A 13,662-nucleotide genomic window follows, 5' to 3' on the forward strand; every position below is an offset into this window, starting at 1 on the left:
GAACACCTGAATGATCCTGTGAGTGACTGGGAGAAGGTGCTGTGGTCTGATGAGACCAAAATAGAGCTCTTTGGCATTAACTCAACTCGCTGTGTTTGGAGGAAGAAAAATGCTGCCTATGACCCCCAAAACACCGTCCCTACCGTCAAGCATGGGGGTGGAAACATTTTGCTTTGGTGGTGGTTTTTCTGCTAAGGGCACAGGACAACTTAATCGGATTAACGGGAAAATGGACGGAGCCATGTATCGTGAAATCCTGAACGACAACCTCCTTCCCTCTGCCAGGAAACTGAAAATGGGTCGTGGATGGGTGTTCCAGCACGACAATGACCCAAAACATACAGCAAAGGCAACAAAGGAGTGGCTCAAGAAGAAGCACATTAAGGTCATGGAGTGGCCTAGTCAGTCTCTGGACCTTAATCCAATAGAAAACCTAAGGAGGGAGCTCAAGCTCAGAGTTGCACAGAGACAGCCTCGAAACCTTAGGGATTTGGAGATGATCTGCAAAGAGGAGTGGACCAACATTCTTCCTAAAATGTGTGCAAACTTGGTCATCAATTACAAGAAACGTTTGACCTCTGTGCTTGCAAACAAGGGTTTTTCCACTAAGTATTAAGTCTTTTATTGTTAGAGGGTTCAAAAACTTATTTCACTCAATGAAATGCAAATCAGTTGCTATCTTTTATTTAAGGTTATTTTTTCGATTTTCCTTTTGATGTGCTATCTGCCACTGTTAAAATAAACCTACCATTGAAATGATACTGTTCTGAGACTTTTCATTTCTTTGTCATTGGACAAACTTACAAAATCAGTGAGGGGTCAAATAATTATTTCCTCCACTGTATATAATATAAATCAGGATACACGTGCTAATATCTATAACAAACCATACAATCCTATAAGATTATATTCTTAAAGGACATTAATTATGTTTTTATTCAACTTATAAAACCTGACACTTCTTACGTCAGTTGTCCTTAAAAAAATGTAGTTCTTGACAGTGCCATGCTACAGGTTTTTTTTTTTTTTTTGTTTGGTGTTTTTTTTTTTTTTTTTTAAATGCATGTTGGGTTTGGTGTCTTTCCCACCACTTGAAAATGCTACGCATTCACTACAGATACATTTCTCCAAGTATTCATGCTTTTCTTTTCCAGCTGTCGCCATCCTTTACACCTACCTCAGTGATCCGTAAAATGTACGAAAGCAAAGAGAAGAGTAAAGATGACTCTGTGGGAAAGCCGAGTACCCAAGGGAAAGATGGACAAAGGGGACATGAAGGTATTGTACATTAATTCATTTTCTGTGCTTCTAAGAGAATTAAGATTTGCTAAGGGTTTATTTAAATCCTGGTTCCTTGATTGCAGATGGAGCGATAACCAGCCCCATATCTGACCACAATGTCCATGGCACTTCTCCAGTACTAGGGCACAGATATCAAACTTCTCAACGTTCTGGGTGCACCCCACCATTACCCCACCAGAATCGCTACACCAAAGACCAGGACTATCGTCCCAAATCTACAGGGAGGCAAACTCCTACTATGGCATCTCCTGTGCCCGGAGCTTCCTTCCTACGCCCTCTGCACCAGGTACCTGTTGTGCCGGTTGTTCGACCGTCTCACCAGCTGCATCCAGGGTTGGTACAAAAGATGTTGGCACAAGGTGTTCCTCCACAACATCTCTCCCTCTTACAGGCAGGTCAGTATTCTCTAGTTACAAAGGCTGATGAAGTGAACCTGAATCTTTGGTTGTTTATACTTGCACTCCTCCCCCCCCCCACTGATTGCAGTGTGTTGCCCTTTTTTGATGCAGACTTTTTTTTGAGAGAGGCCTGGAGCTTCCTCTAGCCCCATCTGCATGGATCGCTCCCACGCCACCGTCTGCCTCCTCCTGTGCTGCTACCGGGTCCCGTAACTTCCTCCAGTTGTTGAGCCTGGAGTAGGCTGAGGACAGCAGCGTGGCAGCGATCCATGTGGATGGGCCTGGAGAAAGCCCGAGGTATGTAGAACACTTTCTTTTTTTATTTTTACTGAGCATTGCAATGGACAATATCAACGCATAAGCAATGATATTCCTATGGGGCTAGCACATTGATTGTGGGTTCTGTTGGGACAACTCATTTCGTGCAGTGTTTTCTAACCCTCCTGGCGGTCTATTAGAAACCGCCAGGGGGCAGCACAGCACTTTTTTTTTTTTTTTTTTAAATCATGTAACGAGCCATGGCGACGGGGCGGGATGCCGTCACCAACGTCATGGACGTCGTGACGTCTAAGGGAGTCCCGATCCACCCCTCAGCGCTGCCTGCCACTGGTTGGCCGGGCAGCGCACGGGGTCTGGGGGGGGGGGCGGCGATCGGAATGCACACGCAGCTAGCAAAGTGCTAGCTGCGTGTTGCATAAAAAAAGTATGCAAATCAGCCCAGCAGGGCCTGAGGAATCCTCCTGCGCGGCATAGCCCGAGCTTAGCTCGGGCTTACCGCCAGGAAGGTTAAAGGGTAACTTGTGCGTCTTATGGTGACCATACATGGTCCAATTTTTCATACAATCTTACCATTTCTATGTAGTATAAGGGTAAATTAAGTGAATATACTGAGAGGATAATTTTAGGCAGTTCCCCTCTACTACATAGAATTAGTAAGATTGGATGAAAAAAATTGTGCCGTGTATGGCCACCTTTACAGGGAGGCATACTTGTGTTGTGTGCCTCATTGGTCACACCCTTAAGGGACTTACGAGGCGAAATAGGTTAAAGGTAATTACCTGCATGAAATATCAATGCACGGAGGACACCATCCGCGCCCTCTGTCTTTCTGCCGGGTCCCCGCAGCTGAATGTAACTCAACCCACTGCCAACCGCTTGTCTTTGTGAACCTTGTGATTTAAAAGTGAAGTAAGCATCCAGTGCCTTTTTCCTCTTTCTTATTGTATGGCATTGTCGCTCTGAGTGCATGTGGATGATTCACGTTATCCAGGCTAGCCTACACAGATCCCTGCAGCATTGAGTGCCAGACTTTTTTTACTCTCCACATCGAGGCAATGCAATTGCACTTTGATATACAATGGATGGGGTCAGTGACCACTTAGAGGGGAGATGCTGTCTAATGGGTGCCACTGACTACTTGGCGTGGGGATGATTCCGAATTAGTATCACTAGCTTTTTGCCCAGGGATGCCTTGAAAAAAAGGTCAAGGCACCCACCCCAAAAAGTTTGAGAACCACTGGCCTAGTCAGTGCATGGGAGCAGTAGCCTCCCATGGAAAAGAGACCTAAATAAAAAATGGTGCATTCAAGACATCCGCTATACTGAGCTGACAGATTACTTTTTTAATTATCCTACTTTTCCAACTGTTCCTGATCCTGTGGCTCTAATACTTCAGCCATTGACCCAGAATGAGCATGCACAGGGGCTGTGATTTAGTCTGGCCTTATTAGCATGCTTGTTTCAGGCGGTATTCACACTCCTGCAGCCAAAAGGATCAGCATGACCACCAGGCCATTGACATTCTTTGAAAAGTGCCTTCCTCCATACCTTTCACTATGGCGTTTCTTTGTTTCCTGGATAACAAATACTGTCAAGGCCAGATACCCACTTGCAGCAACGTTTAGGAATTCAGGAATCGCTGAAGGCATGCCCCCCCCCCCCCCAAAAAAAAATTGCAGAGCGATTGTGATTTTTTGCCCCATTGGCTTGAATGCAATTGGCCCATGATCGCAACAGGCTGTGGGCTTACTCCTATAGCTTTTCAGTAGCAAAGTGCTTTTAGGAATCGCCAGGATTCCCAGAAAGCATGAGTTCCTACTGAAAGCGGCAAGCCCCATAGTGTACTAGGCACTAGGCCCATCCCTGTGTTTGATAACTGGCATAGGCACTTCAAAGGTCAAGCAACATTTTAGACTTTGTGGAGGACACTGACTTGCAATCTATTGTATATTTGTGGTGCAGTCTACACAAGTAATCTTTGGCACTTTTTATGTGTAATGATCAACTTTGTCCTCTGAAAGGTCTAGTTTACTTTGTGATGCTGTTTGGGGCACCAAGGTGTAACTGTACTTGTCTGAATAAGAACAGTTATCGCTTTAAAGCTGAATTTTAGGGAAATGTACAAATTTAAAGGGTTACTTAGAGAACCTGAACTGAAAATAAAAAGTCAAAATAACAATACACAGGACCTACTTACCTCCGGTGTAGTCTACTACTCTATATTTCTTTCTCTCCTGTGTCCCATATGTCCACTGTGATAAACGAATTTCTCCATCCTCCATTCTAAAAATGGCCATTACCCCATAACAGCTTCCTGGTCAGCACACTGTTAAACTGCAATATCACCCACTTGGCCCTCGGAACATGGACATTACCTTGCACATTTAAGTTGTAACTGACAGCTGTTGATCTATAACTGGCGGCAAATGGTATGTTTCAGTTATGACAAAATATTGTCAGAACTGGAAGGGATCACCATAAGAGGAAAATGGTGAGCTTCTGAGAGGAACTGACAGTGAGGTTAGTATATAATATTAACTTGCAGCTAAGTCGTGTTTATTTTAAATTTTCCTCGCTTCAGGTTCCCTTTAAAGAGAACCCGAGGTGTGTTTAAAGAATGTTCTCTGCGTACAGAGGCTGGATCTGCCTATACAGCCCAGCCTCTGTTGCTATCCCAAACCCCACTAAGGTCCCCCTGCACTCTGCAATCCCTCATAAATCACAGCCGTGCTGTGAGGCTGTGTTTACATCTGTAGTGTCAGTCTCGGCTGCTCCCCCGCCCTCTGCATAGCTCCGGTCCCTGCCCCGTCCCTTCCCTCCAATCAGCAGGAAGGGATGCAGGCGGGGACTGGAGTTCTGCAGGAGGCGGGGAGAGCAGCAGACTGACACTATAGAGATAAACACAGCCAGCTCTGACAAGCTGTTTGTCAGCAGCGTGGCTGTGATTTATGAGGGAGTGCAGGGGGACCTTAGGGGGGTTTGGGATAGCAACAGAGGCTGGGCTGTATAGGCAGATCCAGCCTCTGTATGCAGATAATAATCTTCAAACCAACCTCAGGTTCTCTTTAAGTAAAAAAAAAAAAAAAAAAAAAATGCCTGGGGCTTCTTGCAGCCCCCTCAAGTCATCCTGTGCCTACGACTTTGGTCTGAATCCCTTCGGCAAGCAGTGGTGACCCCTGCAAAGCTGGCCAGTCTGCACATGCGCGCTGCCCTTGAGGCGCACGCACCCTGATTGTGCTCCCGCAGGCGATAGGACTCTGCACATGCACAACTTTTGCGTACTGAGCAATGCAACATGCCCCTACCCTATGGATAGGAGTTAACTGGGAAATGAAAATTCTCATGCGATCTACACTGCATATAGTCCATGGGACAAAATCATAGGGCGGAGGAACACAGTTAATAGGGAATACATAAAGTACCACCTGGGCCCCCTCTACTCCAGGGCCCCATAGATGTTGCTGTTGCTATGCCCTTGTGAGTACCTAATGTAGATACAGTAGAAGGAGGCACTCCACAGGCAGGAACTTGCGTTCAATTTTATTGCATGTCGATACACCCTACATGTTTCGGGCTCCGCCCTTCATTAGGCGGAGCCCGAAACATGTAGTGTGTATCGACATGCAATAAAATTGAACGCAAGTTCCTGCCTGTGGAGTGCCTCCTTCTACTGTATCTAAGTATCACTGTGTGGAGCAGGAGTGGTGTACCTGTCTGGGAGGGATTGCACCAGCTCACTGGACTTAGGATTGAGCCAATCACCCCGTCTGTCTGAGCCCTCTTTTGGCTTAAGCCGTGCACCCTTTTTAACTGTGCCATGGTGATTTTTCCTACAGTGCATCCTATTCATACAAGAAAAAGAGAACCCGTGTGAGTCCACACAAATGGATAGTCACATACCAGTAATTAGTGAAAAGTCAGACTTTTCTTTTGTGGACTTGTCCAGTGACCTATACGAATAAAAACATTTAAAATCTCCCCAAAAACTGATCGTCACAACTCTCAAAGCAGTGTCCAGCTGTCACAATACAGGTCAGGGATGTACTTTAAACATTGGGGCCAGCAATAGTAAACATTTGCATAAATTAGTATCAAAAACAGACCGATCAAAAAAGTACTTCAAAAAACTTTATATATGTTACGGCCAGAACCCGAAGTTTGGCCACTTCTAGTTCTGGCCGGCCACTTCGGGTTCTGGCCGGCCAATTTGCGAAGTGGCCGCTGCGCTGCGGCCAATGTTAGAAATGGATTGTTTACTCTGATATTAATGTATCTTCTGGCCGCAGCGCAGCGGCCAAACGTATTAATTTGTTGCAATTAAGTGGTTATACGTTTGGCCGCTGCGCTGCGGCCAGAAGATACATTAATATCAGAGTAAACAATCCATTTCTAACATTGGCCGCAGCGCAGCGGCCACTTCGCAAATTGGCCGGCCAGAACCCGAAGTGGCCGGCCAGAACTAGAAGTGGCCAAACTTCGGGTTCTGGCCGTAACATATATAAAAACCAGCAGTGTAAAAAAAAAAAAAAAAAAAAAAAAAACCTCTGGATGGACATAACAAATGACTGTCTAACTTGTATGCATTAGTATAGGAAGAAGGCACCTAAAGAGGAATTGTCGCAAAAATCTTAATTTAAAACGCATATAAATAACTACATTTCTTCCTGAGTAAAATGAGCCGTAAATTTTCTCCTACGGTATGTTGCTGTCACTTACAGTAGGTAGTAGAAATGTGACCTTACTGATTTTGGACTAGCCCATCTTTTCATAGGGGGGGGGGGGGGGGGGTTCTCAGGGTTTACTTTATTTTTAAAAGCATTTAGTGAATGATAACTGCCAATAGTGAGAAGGGAGGCTGGCCAGCATCTTTGTAATTAATCATTTTCAGAGAATGTCTTTATAAAGAATAAAGGCCATGCTGAGAATCCCCCATGAAGAGATGGACTAGCCAATGTCAGATTTCTTTTTTTAACAAATCAATTTTTATTTTAACATGAAAAAGGAACAGATACAGTAAGGGAAATACTGTGCTCCCACATCCGGGAGTTATAACAAAGTCATATTATCATCACGTTTGACATTCCAAACACATACAGGAAGGGAGATGTAACATACATAAGTCATGGCAACAAGTGTTCCTACATTTCTTTTGTATAGTGTTGATTACTGGAGGTAATACATATTATAATCCGTCATTAAGTATCAAAGTAGTTGCATCTCAAAGTGTGATGATAAACCACAGGTTACGTGTAGAATACCAGTATCTCCACAAGAAGAAGGGAAGACGACAGAGAAAGCATGAAAAATGTCAGATTTCTACTACTTACTGTAAGTGACAGCAACATAGGAGAAAAGTAATTTATGGCTCCTTTTACTCTGGGAGAAATGTACTTCTTTGTATATTTTTTTTAAATTTCAAGATTTTCGCAACAGTTCCTCTTTAAGGGTATTTATTATTATTATTATTATTATTATTATTATTATTATTATTATTATTATTATTATTATTTATTATTATTATTATTATTTATTGTATTTATAAAGCGCCAACATATTACGCAGCGCTGTTAGTCTGTTTTAAAATATATTTGGAAATCTACAAATGTTTTTTCTTCTCTTAAGGGCTGCTGCCTCCTGGCATTGATCTGTCTGCTCTTCTTGGCCAACCATTTTATCCACTGGCACCTACAGGACATCCGCTTCTCAACCAGCGCCCTACAAACCCTCTGCAACTTGCAATGATGCAACAGTCTGTACAGCGGCCAGGTATTAAGATAAAAGCAGCTTCAAAATCTAATCGTTATGAGAATAACTAACTTTTTCATATTCTGATTTTCCCTTTTTATTTACTGAAACCCATAAAGTTCTATAGAATTTATATAATGGGACATTGTATGACAATCTGAGTATTTACGGTATGTAGAATTTCACTGTTCCTAAGAGATAAATAAGCGAAAGTGTCTGGATAAGAAGTATGTCTTAGGTCTCATTCACATAAGGTGCGCTGAGAAATGTGTAAAAGCGCATGTTAAACGCATGCGATTATGTGCGTGCTTCAGTGTGTTGCATGTGTTTTTATGCCAGTTTTATTGTAGCAGTTGTCAAAGCTTTGTTTTCATATGTAAATGTATTTTTCCCAATTAGTGGTAACACATGCGCTTGTATGCGCTTAAAAAGTGCACCCATTCACTTGCATTGATGTGCACTTTACAGCTCAACACACAGAAATGCACGCAACACTGTTTGTAATTTTGCGCAGTGCATAGATGTGAACCATTTAATTACATGGGATAGGACATTTAATCACATGGGAAAATCAATAAGTTGCAAAACACACAGGGCAATGCACTGTGAAAAGCGCACAGAAGTGTCCCTAGTGTAATCTGCAAATTGAAATAAAGACTAAAATTTATACATGTGTATCCAGAAGGCTCATGGTGACCCAAGACTTCTAGGAAAGTATAAGGGGCTTAGACCAAAAAGTGTCCTATTAAAAAGCAATGCTAAATATGTAATTTTGCCTTCTTAAAGTAAACCAGGGACGGGAAAAGTAAAAAAAAAAAAAAAAATATACATACCTGGGGCTTTCTCTAGCCCCATCTGCCTGGATCGCTCCCACGCCGCTGTCCTCCGCTGCCCACAGCTACGAGAACTGGGTCTCGTCACTGACGTCATTGGAGCCAGCCTATGCAGGAGAAATGCGCCCTCTACGTATTTATCCGGCGGCTGCAAGGGAGATGCGCAAACAGCGCACTTCTCTTACGCTAGACCAGGTATGTCATACGATCCTATGAGGGCCGAGATCCTCACACATTTTTGATACAGCTCTAATGAATTGGTGGGTTGAAATCAGGAAAGGTGTGGTCCATCAGGTAGAACACATTTCTCTTTCTCAGTCCATCCTAAACACTGGCATGGATCTGACCCTCCAGGCTTGGAGTTTGACACATGTGCGCTAGCCTGACTGCAGTGCATGGACCCGGTTCTTGTAGCGGAGGATGGCGGCGTGGCAGCGATCCAGGCAGATGGGGCTGGAAGAAGCCCCAGGTATGTATAAATTTTCTTTAAAAAAAAAACAAAAAAAAAAACTCTGGTTCACTTTAAAACAGATGGTATTTGTGATCATTTAGTGAGCAACTGTGGTTTACCTTGTTGCATCACTCCTAAATATGCAAATCTTCGCTTTATTCCCCTGGAAGAAAGGTTGCACATCCAGAATCGCTGATTTATAGTGAGTCTATAGCTAATAAATTTTACAGAGCCACACCAATCCAACATGCTTACAGATGTCTTAGACTTTCTGGCCTCATCAGTGCATGGCATGGATTAACATGGCTGTGGAATAGAGCTTGGATTAGTACTAAGGCTGCATTTCCACTTGTGCGGTGCGAATCGCCGCGGTAAGAATTTCGCATGCGAGTCTATGCGAATTTTCATGCAAATTCGCATGGATGACGATGTATGCAAATTTAACCATGGCAGTGCTGGTGTGCTTTTCCATTGTTTCTATGCGAATTCGCATGAAAATTCGCATACCCAAACCTCATGCGAATTTCCTATTAAATACATTGTATGCGATTTGCATAGCGGTATGCGAATTGTGATGGCTCTGCCATGCAAATTTTTTCTGCACAGAAAAACGCAAGGGAATCCTGACAAGTGGAAACAGTCCCATTCACTTGTATTGCTATGCGAAAACCACATGCAAATTCGCGATAGTGGAAATGAGCCCTAAGGGATACCTTGACATGTCCTGGTGACCCAGAACCACTAGGAAAGTAGAAAGGGCTAAAAGAGATAAAAAAAAAAAAAGCCCTCTATGAAAAAGCAATGCTAAATGTAATTTTGCCGCCTTAAAGTGTACCTGGAGTGAAAAAAGGGGGGGGGGGGGGGACTTGCATCTGGATCCTAAAGAGGCTTGGCCCTTAGCAGAGGGAATCCAGCAGTGGGACCCCCCCAAAGATCTGCATGTTGCTGTGTGTATGCACAGTAACCGCTTTTCAACACATAACAATCCATTGGCCTGCCTGCGCCAGGTGCACTAGCAGTTTTCTGTTCAGGCTCTGGCGGAAATGGCAAAGCCTTACTTAATAGAGGGCTTTTTGGTCTTTTAGCCCTTTATATTTGTGTGTTTAATGTAAACTTAAAACCAGACAGTCCTACAGTGCAATACAAAGGAAATGTGTAACATTTAAGCCTCTTTCACACAAGGGGCTAAAGGTGGTGAAGCCACAGCCTGTCAGCTGCTCCTGTGGACCTGCAGGGCACTTTCTAGAATCAATCATTGGCAGTGAACAGGCAGTCATCGTAGCGTGGCCATGCCCAGACGCAACCCCTTTAGCTGTTGGGGAGGGGTTGCCCCACCACTTGTCAGCGACATGCATGGGGATATGAATGCTGTATTTAATTGCAGCCAAAAGGCATTTGTGTCAGTCAGAAAGGAGGCTTAACTGCCTTTTATTCCAGGTTAGCCTATGAACCTGCTGGAAGTCTTTGTTGAAGAAAAAATGTTTTTTTAGAGGTCATTCTTGAAAGCTTTGAGGAAATACCTCTGATAGACTTGAAAGTCTTTCTCCTTTTTTTAGGTGATTGAAAAAGTTCATAAACCTGTCTCTCCCTGCAGGATCTGGAACACAGGCTTTCTCTGGTTTACATGCGTCTTCGCTAGGTTTGTCAAATCGGCCCAATGTACATATGATGGACCAGCGTTCTCAGAGGAGCTCTTCCCCCGTGGGACTAGCCAAATGGTTTGGCTCTGATGTTCTGCAGCAACCTTTACCGTCTATGCCTGCTAAAGTTATCAGCGTGGATGAACTTGAATACAGACAATGAAGTGAAGTCGGCATGTCTGACGGTTCGATGGTCTTCATTCCCTTCCGGGCAGAGGATGACTGGTGTCTTTATACCCCAAGACCCATCTACTCAACTCTGTTTTTGTTTAGATTTGGGCATGGTGATGGAGAGTATGCTTCCCCTTCTTATCTGCTTAATACCAGTGCAGAGTCTGGTGAAGGAGGAATCATCTCATTAGCCCAGGAAGCCTTTTTGGGAAGGGGCACTTTATTTTTTTATTTTCTTTTGGACGTATCGGCTTGCTGAGGGGTAACAGTTGGCCTTCACGCAGTGAACTTTGTGTACAGACTTGTATAAAGATTTCTTTTGTGTATATACTCACATTTAGAATAGCTTTGGTTTAGCTAGCTGTACAGAAGCAAAAGCTGATTCTGTTTTGCCACTTACAGTCTGGGCTGTCCCTTTAATTTGTACATTTCGTTTTTCTTTCAAATAAATCTGCATATGCCAATAGAGTGCATTTTTATGGTTACTGGTTAGGGCATGTTGGTTGTGTGCTATGGTGCCCATACACGTGTAGTTTTTCTCATTTGATTCCTTGTAGATTCAATTAATCTGCTGGGAATACATTTTCCAAATCGCTTTTGCGTGACAGCCACCCCAAATCCAGCAGATTTGGTTAGTGATAGAATTGGCTGGATATTGATGGGAAAGAAATCGACAAGCGTATGGTCACCTTAAAGTGTACCCGAGATGACATGAGCTAAACATTGTGTATGTACAGTGCAAAAGTATTAACCAGGGTGTTTTACTTGTTTTGCTGCCTGAAACTGTTAATTTTTTATGGCAGGAAGTGGCAGCTTTTGTCTTGTCAGTACCATGTCAGAAATATAGTAAACGTCACAGCCATAAAATTTTCCTGGCAGAATACATTTTTCTACATATTTCTGAGAGCATCGAGTCAGTCAATATAGTTCATGTGTTTTCATTTAGGGACACTTAATAGACAGCAACTGAGCAGAGACAACAAAACCTCAATCTACTTTCTAAATGTTTAAAGGGAAGGTTCACGGTCGCTCTGTAAAAAATAAATACAAATCCACTTACCTGGGGCTTCCTCCAGCCCGTGGCAGGCAGGACGTGCCCTCGGCGCCACTCCGCAGGCTCCCGGTTTTCTCCGGTGGGATATTCCTGGGATATCTAAAGTCATTTTTAGGAGAGGAAGGATCAATATAATGGTTTATCTCATAAGTTTATTTTCACCTCGGGTTCACTTTAAAGGACCTCTAGTGGGAAGAATATGGAGGCTGACAGATTTATATCCTTTTTAAACAATTCCAGTTGCCTGGCAGCCGCGCTGATCTGTTTGGCTGCAGTAGTGTTTGCCTCTAAGGGCTCGTTTCCACTAGAGCGAACCTGCTCGCGTTTCCTGCATGCAGATTCGCTCAAACAATACTAGTGGATGGCGCCGTTTCCACTTTTTTCAGGAATTCTGTGCGGCTCGCTCTGTAGAAAAATCTGCACAGCAGAGCCGTCAGAATTCGCACGCCGCACACCCGCACGCGAATCGTCGGTCATGTAACTAAATAGGAAAACCGCAAGCACTTGAGTCTTGCGGTTTTCCCGGCGTTTCCGCGCGCGATTTCGTTAAAAAACCCATGTCAATGCTTGCCGGCATTGACATGGTTAAAATCGCGTTGTTAAAATCGCGAACGATTCCGCGTGAAAATCAGCATGGATGCGGATTCGTTGATGTGTTTTCCGCGAGTAAATCGCGCCGCACAAGTGGAAACGTACCCTCATACTTTTAGCCATAGACCCTGAACAAGCATGCAGCAGGTCAGGAGTTTGACATTCTGAGACATGACTCAATTAGTCGCATGCTTGTTTCTGGTGTGATTCAGAGGATCAGCAGGAAAGCCAGGCAATTGGTATTGCTTAAAAGGAAATAAATATGGCAGCCTCCATATCACTCATTACAGCTTTGTCCCTCAAGGGACTGCAGCACATTATACTCGGTGTTGAGAATAACTGCAGCGAGTTGACATGTTTCATGTTACTTTTAAGGTGGCCATACACTGGCCCGATTTGCGGCAGTTTCGACAGCAGATTCGATCACTGGGATCGAATCTGCTGCCAATCGTTCGCGCAACACGCACCCGCCGATCCGATTTCCTCCCGAAATCGGATCGGTCCGTCGATCGCGCCGTGCGGGAAATTACCCTCGATCGCCCGCGGGTAGGGAGCGCGTCGCTAGCGGCGGCCGATCCGATCAGGTATACATTACCTGAGGCTGGCTCCCGGGCATCCCGTCCGTCACTGCTCCCGTCATGGCGCCTCCGGCATCCTCGTATAACTTCCGCTGTCATGCCAGTGACAGCGGAAGTACAACTAGAGGGCGCTCTATTTGAACTTCCGCTGTCACTGGTGTGATAGCGTAAGTTCTATGCGGATGCCGGAGCCGGAGGTGCCACATGACGGGGACATCACGCCCGGGAGCCAGCCTCAGGTAATGTATACCGGCGGGGGGAGCGGCGGCAGCACCACCACAACAGATTGTGATCGGTTTCAGGCTGAAATCGATTCACAATCTGTTTGCAGGAAAGGCAGCCATACGATCCCTCTCTGATCAGATTCGATCAGATAGGGATCTGTCAGCTGGTCGATCTGATGGCACATCGACCAGTGTATGGCTGCCTTTAGTGTTTAAATTCTAGGGTTACACTGTAGGACTCTTCAGTAAGCTTGCAGCAGAACTTTGTATTGCTAATGGGCGTTGAGGGATTTAGTACTCGTGTATATTTGACGCAAGCCATCTGGATATAAATGGAGCTTTTATTTTTTTTCTCTTTGTAATTTTCTTTTTTCATTACAAGTTAGTTACTTTGGG

At 44.3% G+C, this 13,662-nt stretch overlaps 1 protein-coding gene across 5 annotated transcripts in view; it reads left to right on the forward strand.

The window, feature by feature from the left end:
* The window catches only part of EIF4ENIF1 (eukaryotic translation initiation factor 4E nuclear import factor 1), a 54,728-nt gene extending 43,445 nt beyond the window's left edge, over nt 1–11,283 (forward strand). For 4 of the 5 annotated variants that reach the window (XM_068238499.1, XM_068238514.1, XM_068238506.1 and 1 more), the window contains exons 16-19: nt 1,155–1,278; nt 1,365–1,697; nt 7,602–7,745; nt 10,603–11,283. In XM_068238499.1, coding sequence (XP_068094600.1) covers nt 1,155–1,278; nt 1,365–1,697; nt 7,602–7,745; nt 10,603–10,811 — 810 coding nt within the window. In that variant the 3' untranslated portion in view covers nt 10,812–11,283. The remainder of the gene's footprint in view (nt 1–1,154; nt 1,279–1,364; nt 1,698–7,601; nt 7,746–10,602) is intronic. The other variant, XM_068238529.1, reaches the window with a different exon arrangement.
* The last annotated feature ends 2,379 nt before the right edge of the window (nt 11,284–13,662 follow it).

Source organism: Hyperolius riggenbachi, chromosome 1, assembly GCF_040937935.1.
Source record: "Hyperolius riggenbachi isolate aHypRig1 chromosome 1, aHypRig1.pri, whole genome shotgun sequence".
NCBI lineage: Eukaryota > Metazoa > Chordata > Amphibia > Anura > Hyperoliidae > Hyperolius > Hyperolius riggenbachi.